Below are 19,289 nucleotides of genomic sequence, written 5' to 3' on the forward strand. Positions count from 1 at the left end.
GAAACTTGGCCACTGGGCTCTGGCTCAGCTTGCTTCTGACCACCATTGGCTCTTGAGGGCAATAGCAGCTCATCAGAAACTTACCCCAAAAGGCAAAGGACTGAGACACCCCTGGTGGGATAGAAGTGCTGATAACTGAAAAGACGAAGTAAAGGTAAACAGTGGAAGGAACCAAGGGTGGAGGAAAGAGAGAAGCATGTTGAAGAATATGTTTTGCACAAATTGGGAACTGTTGCTGTTTTCCGATCATTCCATAGGTGTAGCCATGAGGGTCCATTGTAGCAAAATAAAACAGAACTCCCATGATACATTAAAGACTAATAATGTTTGTTGCAGCATGGACTTTTATTTATGTATGTATTTAAATGTATGTATGTGTTTAAATTTGTTATCCCGTTCTTGCCAGCCAAAGGCTGGGAGGGCATCTGAAGAAGCCAACTGAGGTCCTCCAAAGCTTGTGCTGGAACAAATGGCAGCCTTAAAGGTGTACTGGATTTATGTTTTGTTTTCTGTTTGAAAGAAGAAAGCGAGTCCTGAAAATCCCCCTGTTCTCATCCCTCACAAAAAGAGACCAAGCTTGAACAGTGTGCAGAGGCAAAAATAAGTGGAAAGAGAAATTTCCATGTTCAAAGCCAATCTTTTTTGGACTGGAGAAGCCAAAAAAATAAGCTGTTGCATAAATACTTTCTAGGCAATGCCCAAATTGTGCATTGCTCTTTTTGGGTTTCCAAGTCCCAGGCACCCTGCGGTGCCCTTTACATGTTTTCCTAGTTACCGTAGAGCTGTTTATCTTGTGACCAGCCCCTGTTGGGAAATGTTGAAATGACCCAAATAGCATAGATGGAGACTGATCCCATGGTTCCATGGGAAAGATCCACCTGGTAGCAGGATATATTCAAGTGCCAAAAACACAAATAAACTTTACAAAACAAAATCTGTCCTTTTCTCTTAGCTGCAGTAGGCAGGCGTAGGACAATGCACCTTTGGCTTGCAAAAGACACACTCTGAAGCTGGAATCCTTTTCTTCAAAATCTACCAAATGAGGATTGGATAACCCCATGGGGAAGATATGCATACATACAGGGAAGGTGATCTTCAACTATTCTCCACCCCCACCTCACACCCTGGCAGGCCTTCAACAACCCCATCATGCTACTACTCGTGGGGGGTCCCCATCCCCCAGGAGAGGTATCTCAAGCTGCAGCAGGGTGGAGAAGAAGGAAGTCAGGCTTTTGTGCACAGATTGTAGACAAGATGCAACACAGTAGCAACATCATGAGGAAGCTCTGAGCTGAATATTTCTACACATACCATTTGTGTCCCTATAAATACACACACACTTTCTATTTATCTGCCCATTTAAGGTAAAAAGGCATATGGCTGTATGGATTTTTTTAGAGTCTTGCGCTCTTTGAACCTGTTGGGTGTCTTTGGAATTTCTATTAACTGCCTGTTCCTTCTTTTCTTTAGGAGTGAGGGGCAAGCTCATTATGAAGAGTGATCTGGTTTTCTTTGTCTCTGTAATTAGCCTTGCCTTCCTGTCCCTGCCAAGATCTGGATATGCTCAGCATATTGCAGAAGAAGCCTGCTCTGTTCAGATTCTTGTTCCAGGCCTCAAAGGTAATTGCTAGTTTCCTTGCTATTGCTCAGGTATGAATCTAGTTTTGTAAAAGTATAAGCAGGCCTATGGAGGATTTCAAATAATTGCGAAGTGCCTCTATCCAGAACTCCTCCCTCTCTGCTCCCACTAGCTCCCTCTTCTATCCTGAATGGATTTTTAGCTTGAAAACAATAATGACAATCTGTAAATTTTGGTGGGTTTTATTCCCTCTACATGCCCAGTAATGCTTATGGATTGGGAGAAACATTTAAAAACAGTCTTTAATGATGACAGTTTTCTGCCTGATGGCCTCTGTCCTCTAATAATCAATTCAGGTCATTTGGAAAGATGAGATCCTGTTACTACTGAGAAAATCTCTACCTTCTGGCAGAATAGAAAGTATGGACAGCCACTGGCCCTGACTGAATTCCTGCTGAATGTTTTAGGTTAGATACCAATTGGTGGGCTCCTATTTTAGCAGTCTTATTCTCTGACATCGATAATAGAGGATAAATATGGCCTCAAGCCATATTAATTCCTATCCATAAAAAGGGGTCATTTAATCTGCCACCTAATTACCACCCCATCAGTTTCCTTTCAGTTCCTGGGAAATTATAAGATGCACATCTTAAAATTAAGACTATGTCACCGGAGGACTGTAATTGATCTAGAACAAATTTTACATCTTTTGTTAAGGTTAGATATCTCATTACCAGAAAGTATTCCTATCTAATCCTAGTATTGAAGAGAGTTTGACAGGGTTTGAGTTTTGTCCCCAGATCTTTTAAATTTGTATTTATATGATCTCCTTCTCAAGTTAAACCACTTTTAAATTCCATCTTCCCAAACTGAATATTCATCATATGCCAGTGTTGTTGTATGCAGATGATGCTGTGCTGTTATCTTGTATGAGATTAGGGTTGAACCATATACTTCGTGCTACGGCTAATTTTTGCCAGGATAACTTGGAGGTCTCCTATCCAAATACTTGCCAGGGTCAGGGCTGAGAGTTTATGACTGGCCAAAGGTCACCCAACAAACTTCCATGCCATGGATGAGGTTTTGAACCTGGGTTTCTCGGGTCCCAATCTGACATCTTAACCACTATACCATGCACCCTCCATTCCATCCTTGTTATTTTGGTCACTTTTTCAGTCCTTTGCTTCATCTGCTGTTGCCCAGTGATCAGGAAAAAAAAACACTTCCTGCTCCTGGGCCTTGCAAAGGAGGTTTGTAAGCAGAAATCAACAGTGGAAAAAAACCTTCCACAACCAAGAGATAAACATCATTTAATATCCGCATATCAAACTTTTGTGAAAGGCTCAGTTTTCAGTTGAGATGCTGGCTACCCACAGGATGACAGGAGGCAATATTGAGAGGCTCTTTCAAGGATTGTTTTGGATCTACTCTTTACCAACCATGTTTTTGGAGGTGGGCCTTTAACTGACCTGATTTAATACTTACGAGGAGGAGGAGAAGAGGAAGAAGAAGAAATAATTGGTCATAGACCATCCCTATAACTTAGAATAAGCTAATACAAATTCCAGTAGATAACAAATAATTAGTGTTCTGAAATCTTATTCACATATAATATGTGACTTAAGAACTGGGAAATAAATATAACAATACATTAAAACTTTAAAACCAAATTGTATAAAACTGATAACTATTCTCAAACACTAATAACATTTAGTAGTACATATATATGATTAAAATAGCTATAAAATCTATCGCTAGAGCTGGTTTTGGCATACCATCATTGAATTATCTTTTTTTCTTTCTGTAAATGCATTTATATGAGAATAATCACATGAATGGCTTTGTTACTTCTAAAAGTAATTGTGCCCAGCTTCGTTACAGCATTTGTTAAATTGCCATGTTTTGGGCCTTCAGTAAATGCCAATGATTGGTAGTTTTGATATATCTATGCTTCACTTTCAGATTATTGGGAATGCAATTTCCCCCATGGCCAGTGAAGTAGATTCAGGCATGCCTGGCCTACTTACTGCCACAGGATGTAGTGATGGCCCCTTGCTTCAAGGCTTTAAAGTGTGATTAGATAAATTCATGGAGAGGCAGATCCATCAGTAGCTGTGGACTGCTCGGGGGGCACAAGGACCTCTGAGTAGCAACTGCTGTGGGGGACAGCAGTAGGAGGAGCCTTTGGCTTGTAAGTTTTGAAACAGTCTGCCTTCAGATGTGAGGAGGAGCCCACACTGGCCACTATTTCTAAAGGCTGAATTCTTTAACACTGTGGAAAACATTTGGTTGGTTTAGTAATTTCTAAATATGGGTTGCTGTTTTGTGTTATCTAGGTATTGTCCACTGCTCCAAATGTTGGAAAAGTGACATTTTGTACAAATAAGCTCTACCACCTTCTCTCTGCACACCATGCATATCATCAACCAGATTTATATTGGCAAACACGTGCGTCGTAATATTATGATACTGCAGAACTCTTTTTGGCATATGTCTGCTGCAATGGAAACCCTGAACCAGTGTCTGGCGTTAGTAAGCAGACTGGACAGCCTGGATACTGACAGACAAATAAAACCTGAGGGTAAATGAATATGGCTCTGGAGTTCAATTATTGGAATTACAGATACATAATTTGACCCAAAAAGGCTCCAGTAGTGATGACAATTGGATCAAGGACAGGGTACTTTGAAAGGTACCTTTTAATTTTCCATTACATTCTTCACTCTCTGGGAATGACTGTAGCTGATACATGAATATATGGAGCTGTCTTATCTCTTCACAAGTTCCAGCAAACACATGTACAATTCATGCATACTTGATTTTTCTTTAAGTGTGCTGAGCAGTCCTCATGTTACATTCAATGTGTATACAGCTGAATATATGCCTAAAAGCCCACATTTAACCATTTGTGAACTGAATGCATATTGGCTATTTCATACAAGCAGATGTTCTTACAAACTGATACATGGTGGAAGGAACTTCCTTTGTTGGAGGAAGAGGGTAAAAAGGAGTCATGAGAATAAAACTTAGCTGAAGGGAGTCAGAGGATCCAGTCCACTGTGCTTAATCTGACATCTGAGTGCATGTAGTAAAATGCTAGATAAAGTCTTACTGGGTTATTGATCCCTCCATGAGGTCTTCCTGATGTTCAATAAAAAGGAGCAAAAGTTGTTGAATTGCACTGAGAAGATACGTATGTGGAGGTGGTGCATTGTTCTTTGTCACAATTGCTACAGAATAAGCTTTCAGCTGAGCTTTAAACCAGTGGTTCTCAACCTTCCTAATGCTGCGACCCTTTAAGACAGTTCCTCATGTTGTGGTGACCCCCAACCATAAAATTATTTTCGTTGCTACTTCATAACTGTAATTTTGGTACTGTTATGAATCGTAATGTAAATATCTGATATGCGGGATGTATTTTCATTGTTACAAATTGAACATAATTAAAGCATAGTGATTAATCACAAAAACAATATGTAATTATATATTGTGAAATATTTATTTCTAATTACAAATAAATGAAATATGTGTTTTCCGATGGTCTTAGGGGACCCCCATGAAAGGGTCGTTCGACCCCCAAAGGGGTCATGGCCCACAGGTTGAGAACCACTGCTTTAAACTATGTTCAGTAAGATTCATCCTGAATCCTCTTCCATGTGCATTGTAATTTCCCTTTCGGCCTCATTTCCCCATGTTCCCTGGCATATCAGAAAACAGATTTAGATTACTTAAGGGAGGAGACCATGGGCCTTTCCCCACTTTCGTCCTTTCCCTCTGTGCCGCGCGCTGCTCTCAGCGCGCAGCATCCCAGGCATGCGCCCGGCCGTCCCCACGACCCCGCGCTCTGCGCGGAGACCATCAAAGAAGCATACCGTTAGAGAAGAAGCCTGGGATGCTCTGCCAACGCAGCTGAGGAAACAGCAGCAGCTTAGGGGCGACTGCGCTTTCATCTCAGACTGGGGAGTGCCGAGGGACCCCGCGCTACTCTCCTCGCGTAGCGCGGGGCTTAAGGGAAGTGGGGAAAGGCCCGATATCTAGGAGCATTTATGTTTATAAATTTTTTTGAGTCTGTGTTCCAAGGACTAACCAAGGTGTCAGCAGAATCACCACCCATGTTGGACAACCTCTCAGACCCATTGGGAAATCATAATTAGGCTCTAAAGGCAAGCTAGTTGGTCCTCCATCCCTGTAGAGTCTAAATGCTAGGGCCAACATAAACTTCCCCAGATAGTCATATGATTGTGACAGAGATACTAATGGCATCTTTTACATACCTAGGCTAGCATTACCCTGCTTGGAATGAAACACTAAATCCAACATGAAATCTGCTGAGTGTGTGGAGCAAATGATCTCTTAATCATCTACTATATGGTAGCCATTAGCTGGGCAGCTTTGACATGGATGTTGAGCTTCGTGATTTAACAGCCTGGGAGAGGGGCCCTCAACACCAACTTTGAGACCATCTCTGTCAACTCATATTGGGACCTGGGGTTGGAAAGTATACCATCAAAATCCCTAATCTATCCTCATTGCCTAACACCAAGCGGTATGACCTGTTTGTGATGCCTTTAGGTGCCAGTCCAAAGCGGTAGTGATATATTTCATATGCCGGTGGCTTCCTTATGGATGAGATATTTCAAGGGCAATGAGTGAACTTAGTAGAGTAATCAAAGGGGTTGTGGTGCTTAGAAGGGAAATGGAGAGAGGAGGTAAATTGGCCCTCTTTTTAACTAGACTTAATACAGCTCATACTTATGGAAAGAAATTGGCTATTGGTTGGAGTGCCTAGTAGACAAATGGAGGCATTCATCTTACTTTATTGATGCCTTTTTTGACCTTGTAGAACAACTTAATTTCTTTTCTTTAACTTAGATTCCTCATTTATAAAACCGAAACATTAAAATCTAGATAAAGTGTTATAGTTTGAGCAAGACGCTTATATTTTGGGTTGGGGGGGGGGAATCCTCCTATAGAATATACCAGATAAATACTAAGAATGGTGAATATTGCCACGTAGAAGCCTTCCTGTTTAACGAGTTCCAGCAGTAATATAATTTTTATCAAGTAATTAGGAATACAGAGATATAAAACAAAGAAGATGGAAGCCTGGGGGAATCCCAAATCTGTACGTGTTTCTGCATATCTACCTAATTAGAAGCTATAATCATAATGGTGAGGGAGATTGATGAACAAATTCAGTGAAGCACAAAATGGCCTGTGAAGGCTGAAGCTAATGTAAAATCGCTAAAAAGCCATCAGTGTCTGATCTAAACTATCAGGAGGTAGTTGGCTAGTTTAGAAAAGTGGTGATAAGATTTAGAGCCTTTCATCTGTTGGCCGGAATCCAGCTCATGTGCTTAATTTCTGTGCAGACTTGAGTCTTGTTACTTTACAGCAACCATATGTCTTCTGCTGGGATCTGTCACTGAAGCGCTTCTGACCAGGCATAGAATAATTTAACAAACAGCTACCTTACACCTCAGAGCCTTTGTGCGACTGAGGCTACATTCACTGAAGGCAAGCCATGTCTACTCCAGTTGAGTTTATTGCTGAGGGCACCTCTTACTCTCTTTTTGATAAGCTTCACATATAGTGATGCATTTCCTATATCAGTGATGGCGAACCTATGGCACGGGTGCCAGAAGTGGCACTCAGGAAGGAGGAGGCCCCTCTCATGTGGAGCACGCACAAACGGGGAGTTCTCATCGTAATGTGAGCAGGGGGGGGAATCACTTACCCACACACCACATCCTGGAGGCACTGGCCTGGGCCGCTGGGCTTGATTATTAGCATTAAACCTAAGACCTAGTTTTGGAGAAGCAGTATAGGTAACCCTGTTAAGTACTGTTAAACCCCACTGATTTTCATGCAAAGAACTAAAGCATGATCCTTTACCTCTGGGAGTAGAAAGCTCTCGAGTTGCTTGCTGTGCTTGGTATGTGGCTTTGCTTCTGATTCGCAAACCCTCTTAGGGTCATTGATTCACCCACGTTCGAGAAGAGAGTTTCATGGTTGCTTCAAAGCAAAGCCAACAACTACCACCAAGCTTACTCCCGAGTAACGCACGCCTCAGAGTCAACCACTTTTTCTTAACTAAAACCTCAGTATTCAGGTTAAATTGCCGTGTTGGCACTTTGCGATAAATAAGTGGGTTTTGGGTTGCAGTTTGGGCACTCGGTCTCAAAAAGGTTCGCCATCACTGTCCTATATGTTCCCTTACAGGAGGGTTGTATTAAAATTAATGAAGGCATTTGAGAGTATCTCCAGAGTTCCTCACTGGCTCCATTCTCTACTGAGCTGAAATATTATTTGTCTTTGATTTGATTTGATTTGTGATTGACCATGGTTATGGTGAGCATATCTGAATAAGTTTACCCATGAAAAAATCAACTTGAAACCATGGGCACATGCAGATGCTGTTTCCAGATTTGCTAACTACAGTATTGTTGTTTGGTGAGTCTGTCAGAGCACTGATGTAAAATGTGCATGCTGGTAATTTGGTGCAGCAATGTTAACCTCAAGGGGGACAAGTTTGTTGGATAGAGTGGCTTGTTATCTGAAACAGAAAGTTCTACAATCGCTCTTTGGTCATCTATCTTTCCAAAAAAATTATCAGGTTCTGACAGACCCCCAGATGTCCAGTGCCAATCCTGCTCAATTGATTAGCCTTTTTTTTTGCTGTGAGTCGTAGCTACGAAACATGATTGTAATGATATGTTAATAAGGTTCATTAGTATTTACATGCAACGTGTGACACTTCTTCCTGTTAAATACTGACACCCTCGATGATTTATAATACCACAGTCCAGTTCTGAGGGCAAGTGTTTTCAGTTGTAGTCTTATCAGCACCACTGCTACAAGTTAATTGTATATGAGTTCAGTGGGTGAACACTTTATTTTCTTCATGTATCACAGCCATTTGTTTAGGTCACCTCAGCTCTTGAGTTCCACATTCTATGTAAAATGTGGAACAGATTAAAAAATAGGTAAGTCAAAATAAGTTAAAGTTTCTGCTTAGGGTTGCCAGACCTTCTATTAATCATATCTGTTTATTTAAAAGCTACTGCTGGCCTCTGCGCTGATACATCACTACTGGGCACAGTCTGAATGTCACAATGGGTACCTCTAAGAATCAGAGGTGTAGCTAGGTAGACTGGAGCCCGGGGACAAAACTTGAGTTTGGCGCCCCCCCCCCCCGGTGTGGGTGGCCATTTCCCCCCCCCCCCCACAACCAAACAATGATTTTTTGCACCAGGTCATTTCTAAATCACCATAGAACATGCCCCAACACAGCAATAGTCTATACCACTCGTAGCAAAAATCAAACATTTAGACAGATTTTTTTTCCAAAATGCTTTCAAAATGTTCTACTACAGCAGTCGTCCCTCAGCAGAGGGAAAGTGGCTGCCACATTCCTCTCAAACCAGGCAGTGCAAGTAAGCCATGTAAATCTCTCACAAATCACCCCCAGCAAAACATTTGCCAAACGAATGTCAAGCGTCATCTCTCCCCAAAACACCTCCCAACCCCACAGCACTTAACATGCGATGGCTCTCTCCCCAATCAAAATGTCTTTCCTAATTTTGTCCTCACACACCAACCCTATGAGGTGGGTTGTTAGCCTGAGAAACAGCTCCCAGCCAGTGCAAAGTGGGTTAAATTAGATTGAGCATGCAAATCTCTCAAAAATCACCCCAGACGAAGCTCTACTCCATCTGTCAAGGATGAGGGGTGTGACCGCCACCCCCTTCCCTTACCGCCGGCTAGGTCATACAGTGGTATACCTGATGGGCTTAGATTGGAGAACTCTGTATAGCAGTGGTGGCGAACCTATGGCACGGGTGCCAGAGGTGGCACTCAGAGCCCTCTCTGTGGGCATGCACAGAGTGCCCCCCCCCCCCACAGACACACACACATACAGCATGTAAAGGTTTCAATGGTGTTGATTCTCAGCACAGCCGCTTGGCCTTGAGTAGATTCCAGAGCTTTCAGGACTCGATGGGCCCAGGAGAAATGACTGCGACTTCTTGTTCTCTGGCAGCAGAGGCCTTATCTCCACGAGGAGAGAGATGAGCAGAGCCCGTTCCATGAGAATGGGAATTAGGGCCGGGAAGCGGGAGGGAAGGGGTGAGGAGAAAGTTGCATAACCTGTTATTATTAGGGCTGTGTGGAAAACTTCATTTTCCTGCTACGCCATTGTACATGAGCTTTCTAAGATGTCTATGAATAAGCGGTCTTTTCAACCAACCGGCCTTTTATTTCCTGCTCTATGGAATTGCCACTTACATTGTAGCGAGGAATCTTAATCCTCATTTACTTCTACAAAATCAAGTGGACCTTTGGTGTTCCGGCATGCAGAGGTTGAATATTCCTGGACGAACTGAGGAAGGCTCGGTAGCCCCCATAGAGGGGTTCAGAGCCGCTTCCCTTCCTGACTTGGAGAAACCAAAGCGGAGGCAGCTCTCTCTGGTAGCTCTCTCCCGTCCCTGCGCCTCGACCACGAGTCTTCCCTTACTTACCGTTGGGATGAGGGGCCGAAGCGATCATCGCGGAATGGCATGAAAGAGGCGTTTGGGGCGCTGTCTATGGATAGAGTCGCCTGTGGAGGCCGGATCTACTACCCGTTTTCGTGTGGATTACAAACCTCAGATGCACCCCTGTCTCGGAGGAGATGGGCCTGACCACTTTTTCATGCGGCAACCCAGGAATCAATGGAAGCGATTCCCTAGACTTCGTATTTCGATGATGCTCCCAAGAATCCTCAGTGGCATAGCTGCCGGGGAGCCCGTCCCTAAAACTGCGAGTTAACACCGGGTCCTTGTCGAGATCGGGTTCGATGATGATTGGGGAGGGCTCCGTGCCGACACCACCCAATCTGGCCCATCAGATCCACGGGCGTAGATGGTAGCCTGATCGATCTCGCAAGAAGCGCCCAGCGGAGCCGTCCGGTGGACTGGAGGTGCTCCTTTCCGATGAGAGGAGGAATCCGAGGAAAGTCTGCCTCCCCATCCGGATTTGTTTCCCCTCCCGTCCAAAGAAGAATTGGGATGAGGAGGTAGCCCGACTGCGAAGATGCCCAAGAAGCGTGGAGCCCAGATGAGCGCTAGCATCAGCTATGGGAGGAGGAGCGAACGGAGAACAGCTGCAAAGGAGCGTGAAAACCTGCAAAAGATGCATTGAACAACAAGGCGCCCAAAGAGGCGTCCAACTTGAATTGGACCCGAGCCAAAGGAAGCAGCGTTACAGCGGCAATATTTGCAAGATTTATCGATCCGCACAATAGGGTCCTAAGAGCTTACTCTAAGGATGGACCTGGAAAAGGCGATCAGCGAAGGTATTAAGGCCATCCGGACGCCGCAAGGGAGTGAACTGACTGCAGCTATTCAGCGGGCGAACTTGACAACAAACTGGAAGCCCGAGGAGAAGGCAGCTTTACGCAGCGCATCAAGATACCTTTGACTTGCGCCAAAGAGAGGGAGTTAGCTGCCTTAGAACAGGAGAAGAGCTGAAGAAGCAGGCCCGGGACAGGATGTTGACTTCGAGGTTGGCGCCTATACGCGTTACCCGGCCCGACACCATTGCCCGTCCCTATCGAGGCGGCAGCTTTTGGGTCCTGCTACTCGCGCTCCTGCCGTAGCCTTCCACAGGTCCTGCTACTCCAGCGGGAACCAAGCGGCACCAGGCCCCGTGCCTCCCCGATCCCTGCTCCTCCTGCTCCACCGCCCCAACCCTGCGCAACCGCTGTAGCGGAGAATCTCCCAAGGAGCCGTGGAGAGAGGATACTACAGGCCCCAATCCCTGCCCGTTTGATGGGACCGGCTTCTAAACTCCCTACTTCATCTTGCAACTACCGATGATGCACATATGGATGGAGATATGATGATGACTTATATCGATCTGAGCGTGAAAAAATCATGCAGCGGGACATCCGGGTCTGTCCATTGGGCCGGGGTGGCGGCTGACTGGTTTGTGACCACTTTTGAACTGCAGGCGGGATGATACTTTCGCACAGTGGCTGCATTTCTTTCAAGCCCTAAAGAGCCCGCTTCCAAGATCCAGGCAGCTGAAAATGAAGCCATCCGTAACATAAAATCTATTCAACAGGGCAACCCGTTCTTTTTTGCGAATTTGCTGCGTGAGTTCCGGGCAGCGGCTGCTAAACTTCCCTCCGAAGTGGCCTGAAGCATGGAAATGTGTGAATACTTCTCTGATGCCATCGGTACGTGAAAAAACTTAGAATGAGATAGTGTTTTCTCATCTGTATCCCTTGCACTATCGCGCTGGAGTGGTGGATCGAGCTTGGGATGTAAGATGGCGGCGTCGTTTTAGGACTAAGCTTCGCTTGCAGAGGCTGACCGGCAGCGCCGAAAACCACGCCACTCGACCACCTCTACAACTGGCGTAAGCCAAACAGCCGTCTCTACCGGAAAACCACCTCTATGAGCGCCGTGTTCGGCGTTTGGGATTATTACCCAACTTTATTGCGGGGGACCAGGCCATCTGAAACTGCCAACTGCCGAAAAAACAGAAGCCCACCGCACCCGACCCGCAGCGCCACCTCTACCAAAGATGCCACCCGCGGAGGAATCCGGCCCTCCCCTCCAACAGAGTTAGATCCTAAAAGCGGTTACTGAAGGGAGTGACACCGAGGAGGTGGCAGTTATGCCTCTCATCGGCACCCATGGATGTGGATCCCTACTCCCAGATCTCGCGGTGAGTGAGAGGCAAGCGCCCCATTACCTGTTCAAAGCGATTCTGGCTACAGCCCACCTGCTAACGCGCCATGCACGTATTTTAGCCTGCGGCCCTGCGTAGCGAATTCTGGTTGCTCCCGATTGCTTAATGCGCCCCATTGAAAGTGGCTGAAGAGCTCCGGTTTAGACCCGAGTTCACTCTATAAAGCCCATACCCGGATTCCACACAAATGGGTGACAGCCCACTTTTCGGAGCCGGAGGGGCCGGCTACCGATTCAAAGCGCCCAACCCTGTCTCCTCCTCCCGTTCGCGCTGACCATTGGGAGAAGATTAGTTTCATACTTGCTCCGGTGGCCAAAACATTCCATTGTTCCTGGGCATGCCATGGTTGTATTACATAGAACCAAATGTATTATTTGGAAAGAGCAGGATTTTAAAGGAATTCACTGGAAAGTCCCCCCTGTAGGAAAGAGCATATGAGATTGGAGGGAGAACCCCCATCCAATGAGATGAAATCCTTGGTTTCTTCAGGCCCGGTTACACCCAAAGCGCTCTCAATTCTATACCACAGACATTCCCTCCAGCTTACCAGGACTTGCAGCCAAGAGTGTTTCCAAGGAGACAGGAATGTGATCAATTACCCCCCATAGAGACACTGACTGCAAAATTATACTGCAGCCCGAGGCTCAGCTACCAAAGAGGTAGAATTTATCGCATGAGCTAGCGAGGAGAAAAGAACTCCGTGCCTTCTTAAGATACAAAGCAACCTTGCTTTCCAGCGGATTCATGCTGACGGGCTGCAAACACTGCATACCGCCGCGCCGTTCCCCATGTCCCTGTTTGTAAAGAAAGAAGGGACGGGTCCTTAAGACTTTGTACCCGATTACCGAGGGGATTAAAATGCTGTTTCCATGTCAATAATAAATACCCCTTGCCCCTTAATCCAAAAGGACCTTTTAGATGCATTGGAGCAAGGGACGGGGTATTTTTACTAAGTTGGATTTGAGAGAAGCATACTACAAGTCAGAATTGCAGAAGGCCTACGAGCATTTGACAATAGCCTTTAACACTAAATTTGGACCAATAATATGAATACTTAATTATGCCATTCGGGTTAGCTTTGGGGCACACGGCTTTCATAGCTCTCATAAATGTGAAGTGTTGCATGATTTATTATATAAAGGGAGTAGTTATTACTTGCCAGATGATGTTTTAATTTTACTCACAAACCGTGGAGGAGCATGAGGCTTTGGTTGAGAGTATTACAAAAGCGGCTTGCTCGACAATCTCCCTAACTTCGCCAAAACTGTCTAAAGATGCTTTGCTTACTTTCATCCAACCCTCCATGAACTATTTGGGCTACAGGGATCTCATCCGAAGGTTTAAAATGGATACCTGCTAAGGTTGAAACAGTCCAGCAATGGCCAGCCCCACCAACCGGAAAGAGCTACAATCTTTCCCTAGGGTTTGCTTAATTTCTATGGAAGTGACTTTATTCCCCGTTTGGCTGAATTGATGGCCCTTCCACTCACTGAGACCTATTACAGCACTAAAGGGTAAGAGACTCACTGGCTGCCAAGCCCGGGGCTCCCCCTCCCTTGGTCTCAAGAATGTCAAACAGCCTTCCAGCTTTTTTTGAAATGCGGCTTTCACTACCGAGCGGATCTTAAAGCACCCGACCAGACCTTCCGCCTTCGTGTGAAGTAGTTCCACGTGGATTAGCTTGGGACAAAGCAGCTTGAAGCAACCTATTACCCAGAGGAAATAAAGATGGTAGGCTTGTTCCGTGTGCTTATTTATCCAAAAAATTCTCCGGCATGCAGAGCTCAACGGCTGGACCGTAGGGGATAAAGGAGACTGCTGCCAGCATCAAGTAGCAAGCGCTTTCCACTTGGCGCCACTGGCGAGGGGGAGCTACAAAGCACCCTTCCAGGTTTGGGTGGGATCACAAGAACTTAGCGGCTCTCTCTACCCCCCTCAAAGTAATGTCTGCCAAAACAACTTCGTTGGGCCGATTTCTTTTCCGTTTTTCACTTTACCGTCCATTTTTTCCCGGAAGGAAAACCAACAAACTGGCTGATCGCTGTAGCGGTACTTCACTGGGGGGGGTGGAGCTGCCTTACCGAGACATCCAGCGCGCACTGTCTCTCTCCCCTCCCAATTTAGGGTTTAGGCGGCGATCCACTTTCGATCCCAGACATCCCGCTCCTCCTCCAAGCGCCCGTTCCCAGTCTTGTCTCCCCCTTCCTGCGGGGAACTTTCGAGGGTGGATTAGGTCATGAGCTGCCAGTGAGGAGGAAGGTGACTCCCAACTGCGCTTAGTGAAATGAGAATTGTTTTAGGCAGCGAGGGACATTGTTGGTGCAATGCCCCCATACGCCAAGCAGGTTCTCGAAGCCTGCCATGATGCCAGCATCAAGCTGGACATTTTGGCTTTCCTCAGGGCGCTTTCCGCACTTAGCCCGCCGTCCAATTCTGGAGGTGGCGCCATGCGCCGAAAGAACATTGAGACTTATATCAAGGGGTGCTCTGATTTGATGCGGAGGCCAAAGAATCCATCCCGGGAAAGCCCATGGACTGTTAAAACCTCTCCCTGTCGCCTCCCGCCCTGGGAAGTCATCTCAATGGATTTTATTACCCAGTTTGCGACCGGAGGAGCCAGGAAACACAGTCTTTGTGGGTGGTGGTGCGACCTGTTTTCCAAACAAGCCCATTTCATCCCCTGCGCACCTCCATTCCTTCCCGGCTCCCCAAATTGGTAGCGTGATTTGTTCATTCAACATATATACCCGTCTACTCTCCTCCCCTCAAAGGTGGTGTCCGGCCAGCGGGCCCAATTCATTTCAAAATTTTGGAAGGCTTTCCTGGGTCTGTTGGGGCCTACACCCGGTGGTTACCGCCCTACCACGTTCAAAGTGACGGTGGAGAGTCAGAAAGGACCGAACAGAACTCTTGAGCAGTATTATGCGTTATTACACCAACTATCACCAAAGACAACTGAGTGCGATTTAATTCCGTTTTGCGGGAATATGCCTACTAACAATGCCGTTCATAGCAGTACGCATAAAAAAACCCTTGCTGAGATTGTGTCTGGCACGGCTCCTTCCCACCCGTTGCCCCAACTACCCAGCCGGTATGTCATCCTCAGAATTCCAGCAGAGTGGATTTCATCTCTACCTGGCTACGAGGGGTGGAAAACAGTCCAGACTGCTTTACAGCAAGCTAAAGAGATTCCCCAAAAAAGTTCAAGGCCGGATAGGCTTATCGGACTGACTTCCCTTTCGCGATGTTGGGGCTTGGGTTTTTGCTACTTGTCTACTAAGAATCTCAAGAGGCGTGCATAGGTGATGATTTTTCAAAACTGGGCAAAAAAAATTCGTGGGACCTTTTTTAGAATTCTACCGAAAGTGATTAATGATGTTACTGCCGGTTCTAGATCTGCCTAATTCCTTAAAGTAATATACATCCTGTCTTTCATTTCCAGTTTACTCAAGGAGGCTCCCGCTTCCGATGCCTGTAGCCACGACCCTCCGGAGATACCCCCGCCGACTATAATTGATGGCCACAAGCATTTATGAAATTGGCGCCATCCTGGACTCTGCGTTTTAACCCAGCAAGCGAAACTTGCAATATTTGGTTTCCTGGGGTGGGGTATTCCGCTGGAGTATAATCAATGGGTGTCATTCAGAAAAATATTAACGCAGCCCTTCCCTTATTTCTGTACTTTCCATCGGTACCTTCCCACACACAAACCAGGGGGGAGAAGTGTTTTCTTAGGGGAAGCAGAGTGCTAAAGGTTTCAATGGTGTTGATTCTCAGCACAGCAGCAGCCTTGAGGTAGATTCCAGGCTTGGGCTGATGGGCCAGGGGAAATCGGCTCGCGATTTCTCTGAAGAGCAGGAGAGAACGCTTATCTCCACGCCCCTTGAGAGAGATACCGATGGCAGGCCGTTCCCATGAGAATGGGGCCGGAGGGGGGAAGGGACGGAGAAAGTTATAACCTGTGGGGCTGGCGGGAAAACTTCATTCCTGCCACGCCGTGTACGTGAGCTTTCTAAGATGTCTGAATAAACGGTCTTTCAACCAACAAAGCCTTTTATTTCTGCTCTATGGAATTCCTTACACAGCATTTATTGGTAACTGATTAATCTGAGATTTAATTATCTGTGACTGCATCCCAGAGAGTCACCCATTATTTCCCCAGCATTCCCGCTTCCTCTGGTGCAGTATCACTAGAGTGCTTTTTAAAAACATTGGCTGTTGCTATTGCTATCACACCATCCTGATTAGCCCAGTTGGGTTCAAGGTTGTCAGGACTTAGAGGCTAGAAATGGGGGTCACCCATGAAGTCACTGCACTTGGATAGGAGGAGACTACCAAAGGAGACCGAAAGGTTGCTATGCAGAGGAAAGCAAAAGCAAACCACCTCTGTTTCTTGCCTGGAGAATGCTCCATACAAAGGATTGTCATGGAGTCAGTTGCAACTCAATGGAATGTTGCTCTTCTTTAATTTGTATTCCAAAAGTGTGCACTTGAAGTTCTAAAAATCCTTTGCCATGATGATCTCTGAATTCTCAGCTTTCATTAACACAACCCCTCAATAGACTTATTCTTTTGCAGAGTTATAAAGCTAGAAATTCCAGAAATCATGCTGGTATTGAATCTTTATTGGTAGTACACACTTTCTGACCTCCTAAACCTCATTGTGGCAGAGGCTGGGGATGGGAAGAAGCAGTGGTGGGATTCCTAATTTTTTTAACAGCTGGATCTTTTCCCAACCAGCTGGGCGATTGCCTCCTTGGAAAGGAGGAGTTGCTCCAAGCCAGCAACCCTCACCTGGGGGGCTGCTGGGGCTTCTCTCTCTACAAGGAGGGCTGGGGAAGAGGTTGGCAGCTGGGGAGAGAAGAGGTGAAGAAGGGCACCACAGTTCCATCCGCAGTAATTTTTTAAGCCGCACTTCACTATTTGAATTTTTAAACAGGATATGTTGGGGATCAGTAATAAAAGAGGGCAATCTGCGGCTATCTCCTGTGCCTGTCTGGAGGCCCCCTCCTGGCAGGGTGTCCCCCCCCCAAGAGGAGTGCCCCCTAGGAGGAGACTCCCTAGTTTGGGTACCCAGGGTGCAGGGAACCTTGCCACAGCCTGTGCCAATCCTGCCAGGGGATTCCCCGGCTTGCCAACTTACCCTGCCCAGGACTTTTGGTCACTCTCACTTGTCCCAGCCCCCCTCTCATCGCCATAAGAGGCCTTGAGCTGGCATCCCACCACCCTGAAGAGTTTTTCCTTGGGGTTCTGCATCACTAACTGCACCCGCGCGAACCACTACTACTCCACAATTGCCTGGCACCAGCCACATGGGAAGGAGTCAGAAACTGCCTGTTGGGGTGGGAGGAGCGATGAATACCGCACGGAGGAAAGAAACTAAACAAACCTTCCTGGGGTGGAGAACCAGCAAGCAAGCTGCTAGGACTGGAGTCCCCTCCCCACCATTCCACAGCCTATTTGGAGCCTCTAAGAAATAAAGGGAGGGAGCTGTGACCAGGCCGTCTGTGCCCCCCAGGAGGGCCATTTGCATGCACCCCGCACCCCCCCCGCGTGAGCTGCATGTGCTTGCCGCCTACTCCACCAGTCCTCTCCCAGCCAGAGCGCCCTTCAAGCTGTCACTGCCGCCCGCTTCGTTTCTACTTTCAGAACAGGGAGGCCCGTGTTATTGAAGCTGGGCCGCGATCCCCCCCCCCGCAAAGTGCATGAGGTCGAATGGCGCCTCCCAGCGCAACTCCAGCCAGCCAGCAACCCCCTTCTTTCTCCCTCGCACTCCTTCCTCTAAGCCTCTTCTAAAGGCCGGAGTTGTTAGTGCCAAGGGGAGGGGGGAGCAAAACTAAAACAAAACTCTTCCTGGTGGAGAAGCAACAAGCCCTGCAAGTGACTGGAGTCCCCCTCCATGCCCACCTATTCAGGCGCCTCTAAAATACAGGGAGGGAGCTGACCAGGCTGTCTACGCCCCCCCCCGAGCGTCTGCTTGCCACCTACTCTCCCAGCCAGAGCGCCCTTTAGCCAGCGCGCACCGACGGCCCAGCTGAGCGTGCCGCCCGCTCATTCTCTGCTCAGAACAGGAGGCCGTGTGAAGCGGCCGCATCCTCCCCCACTCCCCCCCGCGAGTGCATGAGGTCGAATGGCGCCTCCGGCGCCCAGCCAGCAGCAACCCTCTTCTTTCTCCCTCCCTCAGCCTCTTCTAAGGCCTTAGTGAGTCGTTATGCCAGGGGGAGGGGGGAGCAATGGGCCCGCAGGGAAAACTAAACAAACCTCCCTCGAGGAGAAGCAACAAGCCCTGCAAGGACTGGAGTCCACCTCCATGCCCACCTATTCAGGCCTCTAAACACAGGAAAGGGCTGGCGGCACTAGCGGCCCAGATGAGCGTGCCGCGGCAGCCCCTGTTCTCTGCTCAGAACGGGAGGCTGTGTGAAGCGACCGCATCCTCCCCCCCCGCAAGTGCACGAGGTCGAATGCGCCTCCAGCACCCAGCCAGCAGCAACCCCCTTCTTTCTCCCTCACTCCCTTCCTAAGCCTCTTCTAAGGCCAGTTGTTATGCCAGGGGGGGGGGGGGAGCAATGGGCAGAGGAGGAAAAACAAACCTGCTTCCTGTGGCTGCGACTAGGAGGGACACAGGCTGTTGAATTCGGCACTGGCAGGACTCGAAGGCAAAAGCCCGAGCCCGCTTCTTTTGCCACGTGCCTGTGCTGCCTGCTGCTGCCGCTGCTTGCTTCCTCCCGGGCCTTCTCTCACCTCTCCTTCCCTTATGCGCTGCTACAGTCACTCAGCAGGGGAGGAGGTTTGTGCAACCTCCGACCACATGCACTGAGAGAAGGAGAAGGAGGCAAGGCACGCTGGGTCAAAGGGAGGCGGAGCTTCCCCGCCCTTCGACTCTGGTGGCTTGTCTGAATGGTGGGACTGGCCCAGAGAGGCTACCGTCCAGGGTGGGCGTGGCTAAGGCAGGCTGCCGACTGCTATGTGCTTG

At 47.4% G+C, this 19,289-nt stretch overlaps 1 protein-coding gene across 3 annotated transcripts in view; it reads left to right on the forward strand.

Annotated features, from left to right (window-relative positions):
- Window positions 1-19,289, forward strand: part of COLEC11 (collectin subfamily member 11) — a 51,656-nt gene that overhangs the window by 2,976 nt on the left and 29,391 nt on the right. For 2 of the 3 annotated variants that reach the window (XM_048498226.1, XM_048498244.1), the window contains exon 2: window positions 1,471-1,620. In XM_048498226.1, the coding sequence (XP_048354183.1) occupies window positions 1,491-1,620 (130 nt within the window). In that variant the 5' untranslated portion in view covers window positions 1,471-1,490. Of the gene's footprint in view, window positions 1-1,174; window positions 1,621-19,289 lie in introns of those variants that run through there. The other variant, XM_048498234.1, reaches the window with a different exon arrangement.

This window comes from Sphaerodactylus townsendi, linkage group LG01, assembly GCF_021028975.2.
Source record: "Sphaerodactylus townsendi isolate TG3544 linkage group LG01, MPM_Stown_v2.3, whole genome shotgun sequence".
NCBI lineage: Eukaryota > Metazoa > Chordata > Lepidosauria > Squamata > Sphaerodactylidae > Sphaerodactylus > Sphaerodactylus townsendi.